Here is a 21,417-nt window from a genome sequence, read left to right as displayed (position 1 = left end):
AAAAATTAAATTGGTAGCGCTTCTTTGACGATTCAATAAAAAGGACATTTTTTTTTTGCCCATGAGTAAGTACAGTTTTTTTTAATTGTATAAACAGTTACAATTTTTTAATTAATTGTTATATTTATGGGCATCAGTGGGGATGAAAGCTTAATGATATATGAGGGCTTAGTGAGAGAGGTGGCTAGGATTACTATAAATACTCACATTAAACATAAATTTTACCGATTTGAAGCCAACAACTTCTATAGTAATTTGTTCAAATGTTATGTTCGCATTTTATCTGCATATAAGTTAGCCTCTCTTTGCTAAATCTTCTTTTAAGAATCATGTTTGATACAAAAACATTATAACTAGCTCTAGGCTTGTGAGGCCACTAGGAAACGACCTCACAAGTTGTACCTTAAACTAGGCGCTACGCCACATGCTAGGACCATGCATGTGACTTCGTATTCTGGGGCTAGTGTTCTCATATTAGGGGGCTAGTGTTCTGTAATGCGCGTAGTCGACACTTGCCATGAGAGAGATGGTTAAGAACTAACTTATAAAAATAAACGGCATCACGGGACGAGAGCAACAACACTATAGTCTTTTCCAATGGGAGCACTGCTTTTGGTGTAACGATAAGATATTCAGATTATCATTCAAATATTCATTTTTCGAGTTCTCGTTATAATGAATTTATAAAAAAAATTTCTTCAAATAGGACACACAACTAAAGGATGCTGGACTTCTGGACTGTCCGCTGCGAGCGCTTCCCGATTTATCCTGGTGGCCGATGAAAAATTTTCATGGGGTCGGGCTGATCACCCCAAGCTCGACGTTACCCAACCTGATTAATCATTGTTTTTCTAATGGGAGCACTGAGTTATGGTGCAGTAATACGGGAGTTTCGTTATCTTCTAGATATCTACGGTTCAATTATCAGATACGACATATTTATAAAAATTTTGTATTCAAATGAGAATTACAACTATGGGATGTTAGATTTTTGGATTGTCCACAGCAAGTGTTTCTCGATTTATCTTGATGATAAATGGAAATTTCATAAGACTAGATTGATCATCCTAGATTCGATGTTGCTCAATTTGATTAATTATTATTTTTTTCTCATGGGCCTTTACCTCTCGAGCTAAAATGCCATAATTTTTGTCTAGGACAACTTTGTGCTAAAATTTACATGGTAAATTTTTGTAGTCGCTAAACTTTAATTTTGCAAAAAATAGTGTCGTTTGGTGAAAAACAAGGCTAATTGTTGCGGGGTATAGGCTGTCACATGTGGGACTGAGTTTGGTTTGATTTGGGCTTAGTTGGAATCTATGTGAAGATATAAGAGTTGAATTTGGATTAATGAATATGGTTCAACGTACCCTGGTTTTAGTTTCACTTTAGATGATGTTTCCATGTCTGTTAGACAGCACTATTCTCTCACCTCTTGAATTCTCCTCTTCTACGATCTTATTTTACAAGGTCGATCTCCTCCTTTAAAGCTCTCTTTTTTTTTTGTTTCTACCTCTCTACCACCCCTCTCCTCCCTGTGGCAAAGTCCTGCTGATCTCCTCTCTTCCTCCACGGCCTATGGCTAAAGTATAGGTTGGAGGGTTTAAGCGACTAACAAATTATCCAACATAATTAAATTAGAAATCAGAACTAGGCTTTTCGAGATGTACAAGGTGGAGGCCACCTTATGGGTTCCAGGACCGCTCTTACATAGAACTAATTACCCTTTTAAATTCATGAAATGCTTGATATATTTGCCACATGACGTCTGATACTATCAATATATCTCACAGTCAAACGTTATCAAGAGGCTTTGATCATAGATACAAACTTCGTACCACATTATTATTCTCCGATAACAGCTCAACAGTGTATATGCCGGCACAACTATACAAGAGCAGGCAAAAGGTAACAGATGGTGCATAATTTACTACATTAACAGCCTCTTAACCCGCTATTCCATATACATACACAGCAAGCCGGCATGATCTAAACGGACTCTACTTTCTGCGCCTCCAGTGCTTGAAATATGTCTGTCCGAGTAACAATTCCTAGTTTAAAAAAAAATATATTAATCACTAGTAGCAAGTGATATATCATTGAGTAAGTGAAATTACCACATAACATAAACAGTTTTTTATCATTTTGAGTTTCTTACCAATAACCTTCTGTTCCGCATCTAATATAGGTACCCTGTGGATCTTCATCTTGAGCATTAAAGCTGCTGCATCTGCATAATTTTGACCATAGGAAACAATTCTTAACCAAATCTAACAGTCAGGTGTCGTATATAGAAGAGAAGTATCATGGGTGAGGAAACATACTTAGTACCGTCTTGTCACCTGAGAGTGTGATTGCAGGAGAAGACATGATTTCATTAACCTTGGATTTCAGCTGCAAAGCAATAATTGGATATTAGGCAAATACTGTTGCAAGAAACAATAAAGGGGGAAATTGGATTTCTTTTTGATTCAGCATTGGCAAATAAGTGATCCTAGATAGTAATCTTTTATCCATCAAATGGAAACCAGTGAACTAGTAGAGAATGGTAGAGTCAAAATAAGATGAAAAAGTTTTGAAGGAAATAGAATGACTTCCTATGTGTGGTTACATGGCACCTTTTCAAGAAACAGCTGAATTCGACTCTAGATGATTTAATATGATCTTATTTATTTTTCCACCTAAATAATTTATCATCTGATGATCTTCCAACACGTAAAGGTAATCAGCCATGAAGCCACTGTTCAATCTAGGACACATGAGCCATTAATTCAATACCAATCATGCAAAAGGGACACGTAGCAGTAAAGAAATCCATGAGGTTGGGATCAACCCATAGTGTGTCCAGTCTAGGACACATGAACCATTCACTCAGTACCAATCATAAACAAGGGGCAGATAGCAGTAAAGAGAAGTGGTTTTCCTTTGGGGTCAAACAATAGGCAGTAGACTGCGAAATACAGGACAGAGCAGTTTCAGGTGACAAGGTTCAACATTTTTTTCAACACAATAATTTCTTCAAGAGCATGCCAAAGTTTAACAGCATCTAGGGATCCTTGCAGAGATCCCCAAGAGTGCTTGAAACTGTGAGACATGCGGAAAGAGGTTTTTTGAACCAACTTGATGGGAGATTTCTTAAAGAGGAGATTTAGGACCCATTCTCGAGACAAGTGATGGGTGAACTCTGAATGCATTTGTATTTGATTCCAACAAAATAGCCTAGTATTGATTTTTATCGCTTATGCATGATGATTATGGAGACAAACTTATTCTCCATATTTCTCTAGTAGATTATACTTCTCATGTCTTTTTACTCTTGATCCATCAAGGGTTTTCACATGTAAATCCTAATGTTTCCTAGTGTTTTCTATGGGCTTGTAGATGCATTCCATGATCCCCAAAAGTAGACGTATTCCTAATGGATGGAAGTGATCGTAAGTAAGATGACAAGTCTAAATGGTAACAACTACCATTTATTATGTTAAAAAAGAGGATTGAACACTTGCTTTACTTATTATGCTCCAATACTTGGCCATTTGGCTCAGCCCAAGTAAAAAAATTATTGAAATTGGAGATTACTGCAAAGGCAAATATATGGATACATATAGCAACAGGTGGATGAGAATGTTTGTAACAATATTGCAGATGAACGTAATATACGTATACTATAGAAACCCATAAATATACAAATTATTTTAGGTTAAACTCTTATTATGTTTTGAAAGACTACTGTGTACTTATTATATTTTTAAAAATTTATTACTATTTTTGCTTTAATTGATATTTTGATTGCCTGCTTTATAGATTAACTTCTACTCATTGACGATTAGAATTTTCTGAACAAGAAACCAGTAAGTTGAAGGATTACTATAGTAATATAACTTCTAGCCACATCAGCTGACTGTAAATAATTGGTTATATGGCTTGTTGTAAATGCAATAATACTGAAAAATACATGTGATAAAATTAGAAATTATGGTATATCATGTCCTTTCCTTTCTAGTTTGAACAGTTGACTACAATTTCATCACAGCTCTATCAAAATTCAACTTCAAAATTTACTCTCATCATAGGTTTAGCCAACATAGTCTCAACTTTGCCACAACTCTTTTTACAGTAGAATTCTGCATTCTGCCCTTAAATTTTAAGAGCTATAGTAAATAGTAATGAACATTATAGGTTTGGTATCCAGGAAAGGGAATTGTGTAGAAGGTCAAACCAAATATAGAAAGCCATCCTTAATGAGTAGATTCAGACTCTTTGTAACCACAAAAGGAAACATCAAGGTTTTGTTTACATGAAGAGAGGGAAAGAAGAGAACAGCGGAGGAGAGAAAAGAAGAAAAGAAAAGAGGAGGGGAAAAATCAAGCTCTTTGTTCCTAATTGTTAAGGCTTGGCACTATTGAAATTATACCAGACGAGCATGAAGCATTAAGGTATTTCTTATGGTGATAATCCAATTTCTTAATGCTCTATAGACACAAAATAAAGAAATCACATTCAAGTTTACAATTAGGTAAATGTTTGGAGCACTGCAATTGTGTTACAATATTTAGGAAACTGATAATTAATGCTGCTAATTATGCTACACTGATTTCTACTAATTGCTGCTGATATGTATGAAAAACCAATTCAAGGCACAAGGATGTCAACTTTAGAGATGTGTCACTGTGGTCAACAAATGTATCTTGCAGACATCATGGACGGATGCAAACCCTAAAAGAAGATTTATATGTTGCGTGAGAGATAAGGTAACATTTCACTAGCATTTATGTACAGGACAAATGCTTGATAAAATTTGGGCATAAATCAAATGAGCGCCCATCATTTGTGTTTTCGTAGGCACCCCATTTCTGATTAAAGTCAAATGGACGCCCCATTTAAAGTGTCATACCCAAAATACCCTTATATTATCTGATCATTTAGTCGTGTAGAAGCTAGCAACTAGCTTCTACAATTGTAAAAGCTAACAACTAACTTCTACAATACATTATGAGAAGCTAGCAACTAGTTTCTACAATTCAACTAGCTTCTATAATAGTGACTTTATATCATTTTGATTTTGCTTATTTGAGTGATAACCTGATTAAAACAATATTTTAACGAGCAAAATAAATGATTGGGACTCCATGACACTTATGACATTTCAAATGAACATTATCTGATTACGATCAATCGTGTATGCTAGCTTCTACATGGTGTAGAAGCTAGTTGTGACTTTATATCATTTTGATTTTACTTTTTCTGAGTGATAACTTAATTAAAACAACATTTTAACGAGCAAAACAAACGATAGGACTTCATGACACTCATTACATTTCAAATGAACACAGTCTAATCATAATCGAGCGTGTAGAAGCTAGTCGGTAGCTTCTACAATAGCGCTAAACCCAAGGGTATTTTTGGATAAAATCATGAGAGGTGGGCTCATTTGACTTTTTTTTTTAGAAAAAAGGATGCTAATATGATGTTTCTATTAATTTGGGGCGCCCTTTTGATTTTTGCCCATAAAATTTAATGTGTATAGTTGTATTACAAATGTTTCTACTTTACAAAGTAAAGGTGAGTGTAGCTACTAGCAATGATTGGAAAATATTATGAAAAGGGAATTTTCATGTTTCAACAAGGAAGGCATTTTCATGAAATAGAACACAATGAATGGATAAACATAAAAATTTATAAAATGTTTAATCATAACCGTTTTAGGTCCTTCATGGAACAAAAAAAGTAACTGCAAAAACTGGAGACTTTTAAAATGGATAAAATCAGTTGGAACTCTCTATCCTAAAATATCAAAATGGCAATGCGCCTATATTTTATTCAGCTTTCCATTGAAATATAGAATTCCATAAGTTGAACTACAATTTATCATTAGTGTAATGGCATATACAATAATTTATATGATGTACCAACATGTTAAGCAAAGATGAATTAGGATGGGAAGGAAACTAGAACTGACACGACCACATAATTTTAAACAACTAAAAGGGTACAGCCCTTGCTAATAGGACTAACAAGGCAGAACAAATAGCAGCATCACATTTGAGCTGGCAACTATTAACATGTCAATTATCGAATAGGTGATTAACACTACAATACACAAATTTATGTGTGGTGCATCATAAATGAAAGATGTTGACGGGTGACTCCTATTTGGATGAAGGCCAATATGATGAGCGTCATGGAAGAAAAAATTTATTAAGGTTTTTTTGTAATAGAATTCTGTTACGATTTTTCATAATAAAATTCTAAATTCTGTTGTAATTTTTCATAACAAAATTCTGTTACGATTTTACAAAGTCTAGGGTTTAGGTACTATTTATAGGGATTATTATAAACCTATTGTATAATCACAAGAATCATGGAATATGATTCAATTGTGTAGAGAGAATTCTAATAAAACTTCGGTCGTTTTTGTGGAGTAGGCACATAGCCGAACCACGGTAACTCTTCTTTTTCCTCTTCTTCTTCTCCTTCCTCGTGTTTACTCCTTTTGTGCGTCTTTGTCTTGTTGCTCTGTGCAATCTCTCTTTCTCTCTTCCTTTTCTTCCGCGTTAAAGGTTGAAAGGTGTTGCCCCCCTTTGCGTAACAATTGGTACCAGAGCTACAGGTTTTGACGGATTTCTTCAATATGTCAGGGACGACTTCTATGAAGTTTGATATGAAGTTTGACAGAACCAGGAACTTCGAATTATGACAAAGAAGAGTCAAGAACTTGTTAGTGCAACAAGACATGGTAAATGCACTAGGAAAAAGGAAACCGGAAAGCATGGAGAGATTAGATTGGGAAGAACTTCAGGCAAAGGTAGTGGCAACAATCAGGCTTTATCTTACGGATGATGTGATGTAACATGTCATGGGCGAGGAGTCACAGATGGCAGTTTGGCAAAAGCTGGAAAGTCGGTACATGTTAAAGTCATTGACAAACAAGTTGTATCTTAAGCAGAAATTATTCAGGCTGAAGATGACAGAAAAAACCGATCTGAGCTAGCACATCAACGTATTCAACTAGATTGTGAGCGATCTAAAGCAGATTGATGTGAGGATCGAAGATGAACACAAGGCGCTGATGTTGTTGAATTCTCTGCCTTCATCTCCTACATATGAGAATTTGGTTTACTTTGATGTGGGGTAAGGAAATTATGAAATTGGAGAAGATCACAGGTATGTTGCTAGGTTTTCACCAAAGAAAGAAAACAAACGATAAAGTTTCTCAGGGAGGACTTGTGGTAACTAGCAACCAAGAGCATGGTAGGAAGTAGGAACAAATCTCGACATAGATCTGGTAACAATAAGACTCGTTCTCAGTCGAGAAGTAAGAAGGTGATCACGTGCTATAAATATGGAGGCAAAGGTCATATCAAGAGAAATTGTCCAGAGACAAAGAAATATATTGCAGAGATGTAGTTCGGCAAAGTCTGCAAACATAGTTGAAGAGGAAAATTCAGAGAGCGGTGATGGAGATATGCCATTAGTTATGTCGAGTTCAAAGCAATTGACGGATGCATGAATTTTAGACTATTCATATTCATATCACATGACTCCAAACAAAGGATTAGTTTGACACCTATAAGACAGTGGATTCTGGTTCAGTGTTGATGGGAAATGATGATGCATCATGCAAAGTTATCGGTATAGGGAACGTCAGAATCAAGATGTTTGATGGTGTGATCAAAAGTCTATGTGATGTCAGATATATACAGCTAAGGAAGAATTTGATTTCGCTAGACACATTAGATAGTATTAGTTGTAGTTACAAATCAGTAAGCGGGTGATAAAAGTCAACAAGGGAGCTCTAACGACAATGAAAGGACAACAGTTAAGGGAACATCTATAAGTTGACAGGGACTACAGTTGTAGGTGGAGTCGCCTTGGTGGAGTTTGAATAAGACAGTATAGTCTGCATATGCGGCTAGGGCATATGGGTGAACGTGGGATGCTAGAACTTTATAAGAGAGATTTGTTGAAGGGTATCAAGACATGCAAGCTTGAATTATGCAAATTCTGTGTTCTTGGGAAACAGAACTAAGTGCAATTCAAGACGACAACAAACAAGACGGAGGAAATTCTAGACTACATACATACGGATCTCCGGAGACATCACGTGGAGAGCACTTGTATTTTATGAGTTTTACTAATGATTACTCACGAAAGGTCAGAGTATACTTATGCGTCATAAGTTGGAAACTTTTACAAAGTTTAAATTGTGAAAAACTGAAGTGGAGAACCAGACCAGAAGAAAGATCAAATGCCTTAGGTCAGACAATAGGACAAGTTTGTGAACAACATGGGATAATGAGGCATTTCTCGATTCGCAGGACATCTTAGCAAAAATGGGATGGCGGAAAGGTTGAATAGAACAATCATTAAGAAGGCAAGATGTCTTAGGTTAAATGTAGGACTAGCAAAGAATTTCTAGACAAAAGCAGTTAACATATCATGTCATCTCATTAATAGATCACCAAGGGCAACACTAGAAGGTAAAATATCAGAGGAAGTATGGACAGAGAATTAAGTAGATTACTCTCATCTTCGAGTGTTTGGATCTCCAACCTATATGCACATATCTAGTGAGGAAAGATCAAGCTGGATGCGAAGTCAAAGGAGTGCATTTTTCTAGGATATTAGAAAGGAGTTAAAGGCTTCAAGCTTGGAATCCTAAGGCAAATAAGATGGTGATTAGCAGAGATGTAGTGTTTAATGAGAAGACTATCCTACATTGTACTTAGGAAGAAGAAAAGGAAACACTGCAACATGGAGAAAGATGTTGTGAGGTGGAGCTAGAGACTCATGAATCTGATGATTCTAGCTCAGAGCACATGGAACATCACACTATAGTTGGTGGCAGAACGAAACGAGTCATAAAACCACGCACCAAATACAAATTCGAAAACTTGATATCTTATGTGCTTATCACTAGTAGCGGAGATCCTATATCTTTTCAGGTGGCGATACACAGCTCTGAGAAAGACAAGTGGACGGATGCTATGGCAGAGAAGATAGAGTCGTTGCATAAGAACCAAACATGGGATCTAATGAAACTTTTTGAAGGTGAGAAAACTATAGGGTGCAAGTGGATATTTAAGAAGAAAGAAGCAATGTAGGGAGAAGTAAGTTCAAGGCTCAGTAGGTAGCATAGGGGTAGAGAAAGGGGATTGATTATAAAGAAATTTTCTCTCCAGTGGTAAGATATACGTCAATTAGAGCAGTGTTGGATTTGGTGGCACATCACGATTTGCAGCTGGAGAAAATAGATGTGAAGACATCATTTCTTCATGGAAATTTGGAGGAGCAAATTTTTATATCACAACCTGAGAGATTTAATTAGCTCGGACAAGAGCATTGGTTTGCAAATTGAAGAAATCGCTCTATGGATTGAAATAATCTCCTAGGCAATGATACAAACGTTTTGATTCATACATGATTTAAAATGGATATAGGAGAAGTGAGTATAATTGCTGCATATATGTGAAGAGACTTGAAGATGAATCACTGACTTTCTTACAACTATACATAGATGACATTCATTGTTGCAAAAAAGATAAAAGACGTAGATAAATTAAAGAGGCTACTGAGTAAAGAATTTGACATAAAAGATTTGAGAAAGACCAAGAAGATTCTTGGAGTGGAGATTCATAGGGATAGAGCTGCAGGGAGATTATGGATGTCTCAACATAGTTATGTGGAGAATGTGCTGGATAGGTTCAATATGAAGAATGCAAAGTCGGTGAGCATACCCTGGCGCATCAATTCAAGTTATCAGTACACAGTGTCCAAAGACGGATGATGAGATCCAAGAGATGTCGCAGTTGGTTGTCTGATGTATGCCATGGTTTGCACGAGACTAGATTTGGCGCAAGCAGTAAGTATGGTAAGTAAATTTCTCCCAAATCCTGATCGACCACATTGAGATGCAGTGAAGTGGATTTTCAGATACTTGAGAAATACAACTAATTATGACGTTATGTTCAGTAGATAATCGGAAGATCCTTCAGTGCTGGGCAGACTATGCAGAAAATTTAGATGATTGGAGGTCTATTACAGGATACGTGTTCTACTGATAGGAGGACCTATATGTTAGAAATCCATGATACAATCTATTGCTGCATTGTCTATTACAAAGTCAGAGTACATGTCAGCAGCTGAAGCAGCGAAGGAAGCTTTATGGCCTACAGGGTTGGTTGTAGGTTAGAGAACTGGGTGTTCAGCAAGATGGAGTCAAGTTGTTATGCGATAGTCAAAGTGCTATCTATTTAGCGAAGAATCAGGTGTATCATATGAGAACTAAGCACAATGATGTGAAGTTTCACAAGATGACTAAGAAAAGTTCAAGCATTGCTTGAACTTAATCCATATCTTAGATGTTAAAGGAAGGAAGCCTAAACCGATCCAGGTGAAGTTTTATTAAGATAATTGTGTTCTTCGAAGAGGTGAATATTCACCAAGTGGAAATTGTTGGTGGATCATATTTGGATGAAGGCCAATGCGATGGGTGTTATGGAAGAAAAAATTTGTTAAAGTTTTTCGTAACAAAATTCTGTTACGATTTTTCATAACAGAATTTTGTAGCGATTTTTTATAATAAAATTCTGATACAATTTTACCGGGTGTGGGGTTTAAACACTATTTATAGGGATCATTGTAAACCTATAGTATAATCACAAGAATCATGAAATATGATTCAATTGTGTAGAGAGAATTTTAATAAAACTTTGGCCGTTTTTGTGGAGTAGGCACACCGCCGAACCACGATAACTCTTATTCTACCTCTTTTTCTTCTCCTTCCTCGTGCTTGGTCCTTTTGTGCATCTTTATCTTGTTACTCTGTGCGATCTCTCTTTCTCTTTTCCTCTTCTTCTGCATTAAAGGTTGAGAGGTGTTGCCTCCTCTTTGCGCAACAAAAGAGGACCAAAAATCATCTCACAAGTTCTTGTTCATAGAAACTAGGTTAAAACTTTGGTGTGGCAGCATCAAACTTTGCTCCAAGTTGTGCACATGGTTTAAAGAATGAGCATGCATGATATACAAATGAGTGCATATGGCATAAAAAATAGGTTCACACAAGAGAGAGAGAGAGAGAGAGAGAGAGAGAGAGGGGAGTATACGTGGTATTAAAAATGGATGAACATAAGAACAGGAGAAAGAAAATAATAAGTACATATAACAAAGAAGAATGAGTAATGCACAAGACAGGAAAAAAATTTAAGGACAGACAACGAGGCTCCAGGCAAACCTGCAAGGGGCCTGCATAGACTTTGTCCACAAATAATAGGGCAGTGTCAAGTTCCACATTTTACACTTATATTCGCTACTATACATAGGTCAGTTGAGCCTACCTATTTCTTTCATGCACAAAGGTTTATGAATCCTATACCAAAATGTTACCGTCCATAACCCTTAAAAAGATTAAGACAAAATCCCGCTGGTCAACGGACGTGATTCCTCTCCGGTATATAATAACTTTGCATTCTTTGGTTGTTAACGGACAGCAGCTGCAAAAGTATACCTAAGATTTTGGCTAAACATATGCCAGTAATGAATCAACATTTCCTATCAGCACTGGTTATTAATGAGAAAAAAGGGAAAAGATTACTAAATTAGTATAAAGTAAAGAATACATACAAGATACATGTGGAGGAGGGAGATGTGGAAGTGTAATGATAAAAGTAAATGAATTACGAAACAAACCCCATTTGATGCTCTGGATTTATCTTTCTTGGAGATAACACCGATGCACCTCAGTTGTTCATCGACCACCGGAAGCCCCGACACGAACTCAAAATTGTGATCGATCTCTTCCAGCGTCTGCTCGGGCCTCACCATCCGGACAGGAGTCGACATCACCGTCGCCAACGTCGCCGTAGGCTTCATCTGCTCCACGGATCCGGTCAGTACACCAGCGAAGCAAAGAACAAGCAAGATTCTAGAAACGAGACCGACCTTTTCGTTGATGATCTGGGTCTCCAAATAGGCGCGGAGGTCATCGTAGCTAAGGAGCGAGAAATTATCCGGCCACTCCCCTGATATGACGACCTCTGGGTTCTCACCGAGGCCCGGGCGGAGGTCGTCCGAAAAGGTAGCGGAAGCGATTCCAGAGGGAACCGAGGCGCCTCGCTTGGATCTGAAACCGCCTTTGACGGAGCCGGAGCGGAGAGGCTTCGATGAAGCGGCAGTGGGAGTTAAAATGGAGGCGAAGAGTGGGATCTTGAGGCAGGATTTGAAGGTAAAGTGGAGGGCGAGGGTTCCATGGAGAGAGCTGCTGCCAGCCATGGCGGATTGCAGTCGTCACCGATGTGGCGATGTCCAAAGAGACACCCAGGAGAGAAGAAACTTCTAGTAAGCAATGCCAGCGGCGCTACGCCAGTGAAGAAAAGGAAAGCCAGCGTTCTCTATCGTTGGTTCGTTATACGATGAGATGAGCCTGCGAGAGAAGTCGTCGCAGGCGAAAGTGATCCACGTGGTGCAATCAGAAGTCGCCATCGAATGACTACGGCATTAGTTTGGGCCGCCATCGTTATCTATTTGGGCCTACCATGTGGGCTCCTTCAATTCAAAATATAAGAATGCCTGTTCATGATTGATTTATTAAAAGTTGATGATAGATATTCTAATTAATATTAAATATTTAATATATTTTTTTTTTATTTCTTGACTATCAATAACATAGTGTTTTGGTATTAACCTACTATTGTAGTGATTTTCTTGACTATTGCAATGTTACACAGTTTGCAATAACAATAAAAGCTGTTGCAAATCCATGCCGTTAAGAAGTTTTTTTTATAGTTAGGCTCGAAACCTAAAATATACCTTTATTGAGTAGTTTTTTTATTAGATATATTATCCTCTTAACGAAAGCGGTCAAAACCACACTAAGTAAGCCTTTACTTCAGAGGGTTGGCTGACCAAAAACTCTTTAAGCAAAAAAAAAAAAAAATACTAGAAAATATAATCATATTAGAAACTTCTTGAAAATCTTAATTATGTTATACTATATTGTAATCGATTTATGGTGATTCCATATTCTACCCATTATGCATTTGTCCTACGTATTCTTCAATACAATCAAAGAGATTATGCATAAAGTTCCATAATACAAAGCTTTCATTAACTTACAAGCATATTCTAATTTTAATTAGGCATGTGATATTAATGAACTTTGTTCTTTTTTTTAGCTCAAATTAAAACATATCATTTTTGCTAGAAACACATACTATAGGCTTCTTTCTTAGAAGTATAAGTTGTTTTATACATATTCGTGGTCAATTTATAATGGTTCTGTCATGTATTATTTTTTATATTTATATGTATATAGATAGATGATAGATATATCGACATTTTACTCAACTACGTGTGTGGGGAACTTTAAGTATTATCCATTTTATATATCCAATTTTCCTAATTCAAAAAACGCATATTACATGCTCATTAAATACTCTTTTCTTTCAAATTTTATTCTACCTATTCAGAAATTTACTATCCTTAATTTATGTTATCGAATTTAGATATCAATGCATGAATACAGTGAGGATGCTTGCAAAAATATATAGTTCTCTAGATTCATCCTTCAATTTCGGATAAAATTGATTGCCATTCAAAAGTTTAAAAGTTTGTTATTTTTCAAACTAAGGGAGTTCTAAGAATCCATTAATGATATTAATTAGTGAGTATCATTGTCTTAGGTCTTACAATGAACTTACGATAAGCTTTTTTAAGCCTTTGTAAGCTTAAAAATTTACTATTCTTAATTTACATAATCAAATTTTGGTTCAAGGGCACAAGTACATTAACAAGGACTGCAGAAGTAGATGACTTTTGATATGAAGTAATTCAATGTTCTCTAGATTCATGAGTTAATTTTATCCAGTCTCCTCGGATGAGTCTAGTGGTTAGCACATGAGGTGTTGCCATCATGAGGTCTGGGGTTTGAATCTCGACAAAGCCGAATAAATATCTCCCTTATGTGATAGTCACTATTCCAAAGGCTAGTAGCCATCCGTGATTTACCTCCTCCGTGTTGACCCTGGGACGGGTTGGCGGGGACGCTGGGACGAACGTATTCACCTTTTGTCATCATGAGCTAATTTTATCCAAAATCAATATATTCCTGAAAGTCTCATAAATGTAACTATGTCATGGTCTTAATTTGATAATGTAAATTGATAATGTACTAGTAAATTTTTGAATGGATATGATAAAAAATGCACGTGAGAAAGAAGGAAGGGTTTAACAGGAATATAATACGTGCTTTTGAATTATGAAAATTGAATATATTAAATGGAAACCATCTAATGGGGTTTAGTAAAATGTTGTAGAGAGAGGGAAACTTCTCTGACAAGTAATTAGAATCACATATCAATAATCTGAGTGGACATTCACATACCGCCATTAACGTTTCATCATCAATAGCATCATCTCCTACGGAGTCAGTCTTGAAATTCAGCCATGCTCTAAATTTTGAGCATCCAGATGCATCCCTAGGCCAGCTCATGTCGCTCAACAATGAGGAGTGTTGTTAGTGTTCAGTTGGCATAATCAATTTGTTTGGTCGCTGAAAAGGACTGAACAACGTTGAGTCCAAACCAATTATATATTGACGACTAACAATGACGTTTTCTATTAATTATGTTGAAGATCTAAGCAAGGATAAGTAGTCACATTCTCATACAGCTCTCTCAATGATAGTTAGTGTTGTTGTTAAGTAATCCAATATAAGTTTTTTGGTAAGTATGATGAGCTAATACTGTACAAGCTGTCTGCATTAATTTTGTTCAATAATGGGTTAAAGCCATGCATCGCTAATGTTTGCCTGATAAATGGAAGAAGTCTTACAGACGTGAGATTCATGATGGACAAAAAAAGAGACTCAAATATAGTGAATCTATTGAAATAAATTTGAGACAACTGAACATATATACATTTAGTTGATTGGAGATAATAGTTGGCAAACAAATGCTTTCGTGATCAATGTTTCAGTTGACCTGCCAAAGTTTGAGTCAACTAAATTTAAAGAGAACAACTAGTTAAAGTTAAGTTTATCCAAGGTTAATAGAAGGACAAGGAGAGCTCATCCAACAACAAGAAAACAATCATTCTACAGATATTCTATTGCTTTCGAATTGTTGATAAAGGATTTAAGTTAAGTTTGTTTATGTATTGATAAGTGTACCAATTATGTGGGATTCAATAGAATGTACATAGGGCTCAAAGAGCTTGTGACTCAATGTCGTTGAGTTGGGTTGATGGTTAACTTGACAAAGTCAAGTGGTTTGATGGCTCTATGATTTTGTAATGAGAATGGCTCAAAAGTGATCGATGGAGGATGGTATAGAATATTTAAAAAATCAAAAAAAAAAAATACAAGGTGATCTTGGGATAAAGAATATTGAGCTGTTGAATACTTGGAGAAAAATGTATTTAAGCAAGAGGTTGAAGCAAGGGCGGAGCCAAGCTTCCGTTCATCCGGACGGTAGCCCGGGGGCGTGGATGAGTACAACATGAAGAAGCTATTGATTAACACAACTGAAGAAAAAAATAATGTGTGAGAGAGAAAATTAGTCTGAGGACTTTGAGAATAGCCTAAGGGTTGTAATTTTTTTTTTTTTGCTCTGCCACTGGGTTGAAAACATAATGACAAACGTCTTTGGGCAAGAACTGAAGACCTAATTAAGGATGACGAGTCTTTAGGCAAGAGAAGTAAAAGACCTAGAGACACGAATCTTAAAAAAAACATCATTGAGGATGATGTAGAGGTTATAAACTTGTTAACTATGTAAGTTATGAGAAATTACGTGTAAATTGTAATATTGGACTAATGTTTTTAGGAAACACCATTAGAGGATAATCGATAAACTAGATAGAGACTACGTAATTAGCATGTAGAGAACCTTCGACCAAGGAATAACATACTTTGGGTTGTAGATGGTACGTAGTAGAGCTTAATCACAAGATTTGTGTAGGCTTATGAGGTTGTATATTGAGTAGAGCTGAAATCTCTAAGCTAATTCAATTGACTAGATCTGAGTGTATGTCGATTAGTGTGTTAGCCAGCTTGGGAGTTATCTAAAATTTTTTATTTAGAAAATAGAATGTTTGTACTTGGGCCCCAATAGATTGGGCTAGGTTACATGTTATAAAAAGAATATAAGAACTACAATAATAACAATCAAATTTTATTCCACTAGGTAGAACTGACATATGAATCCTTTAATATCATTGGGCTCTATCCTCTACTATATTATGATCTATATTTAAATAAATTTTATCTTATTTTATTATTGCTAGCTAAGTTTTTTTTTTTTTTTTCTCTTCCTTGTTTGATGTGTGTATTTGTCATAATTTTTCACCACCTAATTGAAGCATTTATTGGTCATCTAAATATATGTCCATACCATTTTAAACGTGCTTCTTAGAGTTTTTCCTCAATAGAAGTAATTTTTCCTAATTAGAGCTTTAATTCTGTCCCCCTTTCTAACTACTTTTATAACTTCATCCTTTAATGAACTATCAACAACAATATGTAGGATCGTTGGGCTAAAGGGGGGGAATAACGCTCGTGACTTTCATGTTCACTTTTCACAAAACACAGAATATGCAACGGAAAGTAAGAAACAAAGAATAAGGACACCAGAGATTTACTTGGTACGAAGCCTGTGACGACTACTACTCCAAGGTCTACAATCTTTGATCGCTTTTGTTGGACAACCACTATAGTATCGAAAAATCTTTACAAGTTTAGATTACAAAGTTGAAGTATACAAGTATTGTATAAAAAAAACTTGTTACCAACGACTTAGAGAATTTGATCTTTTGGCATGATCGTCGTCGAAACAGCGTTTGGGTGTTGTCGAATTGTTTCCGGAGCACTCACAGGAGCTGAAGTTGTTCTGAAGAAATTATGTCGAAGCTGCTAGTCGAACCCCTTTTTATAGCCGAGTTGGACGTGATCTAGATCTACTTATCTTGAGATTAGTGTTTGACTCGACACTGATCGATAGACCGATCCCCCTGATCGGTCAACTGAACCCGCTAAATCCACCTGACTTTCCGTCCAGATACTGCCTCTCCGAGTAAGATCTTTGTTCGATCATCTAATCCAGTTGTTCGGTCGACGGAACCCTTGGAGAAATTACTTTTTGTCAAACCGGTCCTCCATATTGTCTAGACTTTTTACTCAGCGTATGAGATTTCAGGACTTCATGCTGAACATCCAATCCATGATTCGTCTAGTTTTCCACTTGGTGTCCGTGACCCCCAAGATTTTCACTTAGAATCCTCGACTCTAGGATTTCATCCGAAGTCGTCGACTTATCAAGACTTTGCCCAGTCCCCTAGACTAGGACTTCATTACTTAACTGTAGCTAAGACTCACTACAACAAAAACCCTCATAGACATCAGTGGAACAACAACGGTTTTAAGCAAAAACTGATGTCTTTGAGTATTTTACACCGGTTTTTCCAAAAATCGGTGTCTATGAGGGCAGATTTTAGCTCATAGACATCGGTTTTTTAGGCGATGTCTGTGAGCGCCCTTTTTTTCGTTAATAGACACCAATTTTAACATCGGTTTTATAAAACCCGGTGTTAATGAACCAAAATAAAATATTTTAATTTTCCCACTAGCCAAAATTTGCAACACTGTGAAGTTCCCTCTAAACCTAAATCTATATCGCGCCCCTTCCTCCGCGCGACCATCTCTCTCGCCTAAACCTAAACCTAAACCTCCGACCATCCGACCATCTCTCTCAGCCTAAACCTAAACCTCCGACTATCTCTCTCAACCTCATCTCCCTCTTCCCCCTTCCTAGATCGACGCCCCTTCCTCTCCCGATTAGGATCAAGACACGACGCCCTAGCTTCTCCGTCCAACCACACAGCATCTCCTCCAACTCCTCCATTTGGTTGAGAAGAGGAGGCCTGGTATCTCCTCCAACCACACCGCATCCTTTTTTGACTTTATCTTTTCTGAGATCTGGTATCTATTTGGTCTTTGTTCTCTGGAAATGAAAAATGTAGCTACGATGTGTTTTTGTGCTGGGGTTTTAGGAAGTTGCGCTGCAGTCTAAGGTGACCACCAAAGTCTACTTCGACATCAGCATCGGCAACCCGGTGGGGAAGGATGTGAGCAGGATTGTGATAGGGTTGTACGGGGATGATGTCCCTCAAACAGCAGAAAATTTTCGTGCTCTTTGCACAGGTCACTTCATCTTCTTTTTTGTTTCTTTTGATTTTGTTCTTGATTTTTTTTCTCCGCCCAACAAATTTCTGTTTCGTTTGATTGGTGAAAGTATTTGCATTATGTGACTATTTTGATCAGGTGAGAAAGGCTTCGGTTACAAAGGATCTGCATTTCATCGTGTGATCAAGGATTTCATGATCCAAGGAGGAGACTTTGACAAGGGAAAAAAAATAAGAACCCTCTGTAACCCTAACCTAACTTTATTACTATTTTATTCTCAAAATTCTTAACTAAGGTTAAATTTTGAACAAATGTGTGATTTGCCCCTTTTTGTTCTTCACTACTGTGTTTTCACCTAATGCCTGAGTAGTTCAATATTTGAGATCTCGAATTCCTTTGAGGTGCATCTTCAATTGGCCTTCCTATTTAGCAAATGATTTCCAGGTTATAACTGCATGACGAAAGCACTCGACGTTATGTTAGCTCGATCTTGGGCTAACATAAGTTCTTTTACTTGGACGCAGGTGGAGACATGGAGCTGCCGGAATGGTGCAAACTGCTGCCCAAGATCGAGCTCCATGCCCACCTCAATGGCTCCGTCAGAGATTCAACCCTGCTGTGAGATCTCACCCATCTCTTTCCCTACTAACTAACTCATCTATCCATACCTAGGGATCTGCCATCGAAACGTCCGTGCTATCATTTCATACTCTCTCTGGATCACTCACTGTATGCCGTGGGACTTGTCGATGTACAAGTATTTCATCATCGGCCACCCATCGTTGAAACGATTCTAATTCCTTGTGCCTGTCGGACCGATATGTATAACTTTGATGGGTTTTTAGGTTCTTCTACAAGTTTGAAAAATGTTTCCTTTATACCATGGAATTTGAGGAGTAATATTGAATACTTGAGGTGGACATTATTTGGAAATTCTTCAAGGCAGATTATGTCCGCCGGAATGGCTGCCTGCGAAAACCTAGCCATGGCTTGGATAATTCCCTATTTCACATAGCATTGTGCATTTGCCTTTTTTTTTAATTACTGAATTAGTGATAATGAGCATTTTGCATACTGTGGGAGTTCACCTGAAAAAGAAACTATATTTAACTAACGGATGAAGACAAGAAAAAAAAAACAGTTATGACAAACTTGCGAGATAATATGGTAGGGTGTTTAGATGATGTTTCTCATAAGATGCATTCATGGAGTTTATACTATGGTGGCTGCGCTAATCTCATTTCTTTAATATACAATGTGGCATTGACCCATACATACATTGAGAAAAATAGGTTGACTTCTCTATTTGATGGTTTAACTTAAGAATGTGTTCTTTATGTACGTTTTTTTTACAACTGTGGCTTTTGGTATGATGCAGAGATGAATGTTTAAATGCAATAATTTAATAGCCCAATATATTAATAGTTGTGGGTTATGCTTGCATCAAGATGCATTAATGATGAATCCAATTATTCAATTAAACACAATGTAAGCAAAGGTAATAGCCTTCATGGGGTGACATTATCCTACTCAGTGATGCTGTTAGAAGAACACTTTGAGTTACCCTATTTAATCTTATCTGTGTCTTTTCTCTAACTTCTACAGAGAGCTTGCAAAAGTATTGGGAGATGAAGATGTCATTAATTTTGAAGATGTAGTACATGTTATCATAAAAAGTAAGTGATACTGAAGTATTATGGTTTTCCTTGATTCAGTTATTCTTTTGGAGATAAATTGAACTATTGTTTAGAATCTCAATATTTCCTGTTAATTTTTTTGACAAAACACAACTTTCATATTTCTGTCTAACAATTATATTTCTGTAAATTGAACTATTGCTTCAGTTGATATGGGTTAGTGCATGAGATGGAATTTCCACAACAAACTTAAGCAATGCTAATGTAGAATGGGGAAGGATTAAATACCAGGTTTAACATGAAAACAAGATAGAAGTATTTAACAATATTAGAAGGCAAAATTTCAACTCAATGAATAATGCAAGCAAGTGTTAGATTTATGTGTCTTGAACGTTAAGGGATCTACAATGCATGGTGCCTTTAAACTAACAATTAAAGGTTCAAAAATTGATATAGCAATAGATGACTTAGAAGGCAAACCCAATATGGATATCTTAGAGCTACTACTCTACAAACCCGGTAAATGTGTGCTTAAATTTCAAATCTTGTAGACTTGGTATTCTTGATAAATCATTATCATGATTAAGCTGTGTTGGTCTTTACTACTTGAGGCTTTCTCCAACCTAATAATTAAAAAAAAATAAAAATAATTTAAAATTTGATTGCTGATTTGTTGAACCTATTCTTATCATATCTTAAGGCAGTAGTACAACAAACATACAAACAGCGGTTCTTGGGCAAACAATTTTGCACCCATCATATTCAATTCATCAAAACCTCGAAGTCTGTTTTACAACAACATGCAGAACTTATACAATGGTTATATACTCTATCTTACTTGTTTAATATTTTTTTATTGCATCGCACTTTTCAAGCGCTATCCAAAGCCCTAACAGAGGGTCAACTGTTTTATCTAAGATCACAGTTTAAGCTGCTAGCACCAAACGGAGAAGGTCACATATCGTTCGACAACTTTCGAATGGTCAGTCTAGTCGAATTTGTTTGCCAATATCCAAAATGTGATTGTTCAGTTGCATACTTTCCTCTGTCATTTACTTCTATGTCTATCCTTGTGCAGGCCCTATTGCAAAATGCAACCGAGTCAATGAAGGAGAGTAAGGTTATTGATATCTTAAATGTGGTGAGGCATCCATTCCTGCTGCCATTTTTTTTGCAGTTGCTAAGTTTCTTTTGTATGCCTCCACCATTACCATTACTACAGAATTTATATGTTGCAGTTTTGACCTATTTGAGTACTCATATAAGCTTAAAGTAATTTTTTTTATGACAAGAAAACACTTCTTCACCTTCTCATATCAAAAACTTTTTTTTTAACCTCCGAAGGACCTACAATATCTCTCATTTGCTGGTGTATACCTTTTCTAAAACTCATGCTTGTAAATAATATCATCTCCAATTGGAGCCACTCTTGTACAGAAAGATGGACTTTGAAGAATTCTGTGCTGCTGCAATTAGTCCCCATCACCTTGAGGCCTTGGATGGGTGGGAACAAATGACAAGTACGACTTTTGAGCACTTCGAGCGGGAGGGGAACCGAGCCATCACCGTTAAGGAGCTAGCTCAGGTACTAACGATCCTCTCCTA

General features: G+C 36.7%; 1 protein-coding gene and 1 long non-coding RNA gene across 2 annotated transcripts; one reads left to right on the top strand and one right to left on the bottom strand.

Annotated features, from left to right (window-relative positions):
- Positions 1-1,733: 1,733 nt before the first annotated feature.
- On the bottom strand, positions 1,734-12,383 carry LOC121985832. Its single transcript, XM_042539509.1, has 5 exons — positions 11,941-12,383; positions 11,689-11,871; positions 2,325-2,394; positions 2,159-2,230; positions 1,734-2,051 (listed from the first exon to the last, which is right to left on the bottom strand). The coding sequence occupies exons 1-5, from the start codon at positions 12,268-12,270 to the stop codon at positions 1,990-1,992; spliced, it is 717 nt and encodes a 238-aa protein (XP_042395443.1). The 5' UTR covers positions 12,271-12,383; the 3' UTR covers positions 1,734-1,989.
- Positions 12,384-18,569: 6,186 nt separating this feature from the next.
- LOC122011868 lies at positions 18,570-19,846 on the top strand. Its single transcript, XR_006120056.1, has 2 exons — positions 18,570-18,793; positions 19,781-19,846. It is a non-coding gene; the product is annotated as an uncharacterized LOC122011868 (long non-coding RNA).
- The last annotated feature ends 1,571 nt before the right edge of the window (positions 19,847-21,417 follow it).

Source organism: Zingiber officinale, chromosome 1B, assembly GCF_018446385.1.
Source record: "Zingiber officinale cultivar Zhangliang chromosome 1B, Zo_v1.1, whole genome shotgun sequence".
NCBI lineage: Eukaryota > Viridiplantae > Streptophyta > Magnoliopsida > Zingiberales > Zingiberaceae > Zingiber > Zingiber officinale.
This window is presented reverse-complemented; position numbering and strand designations above follow the sequence as displayed.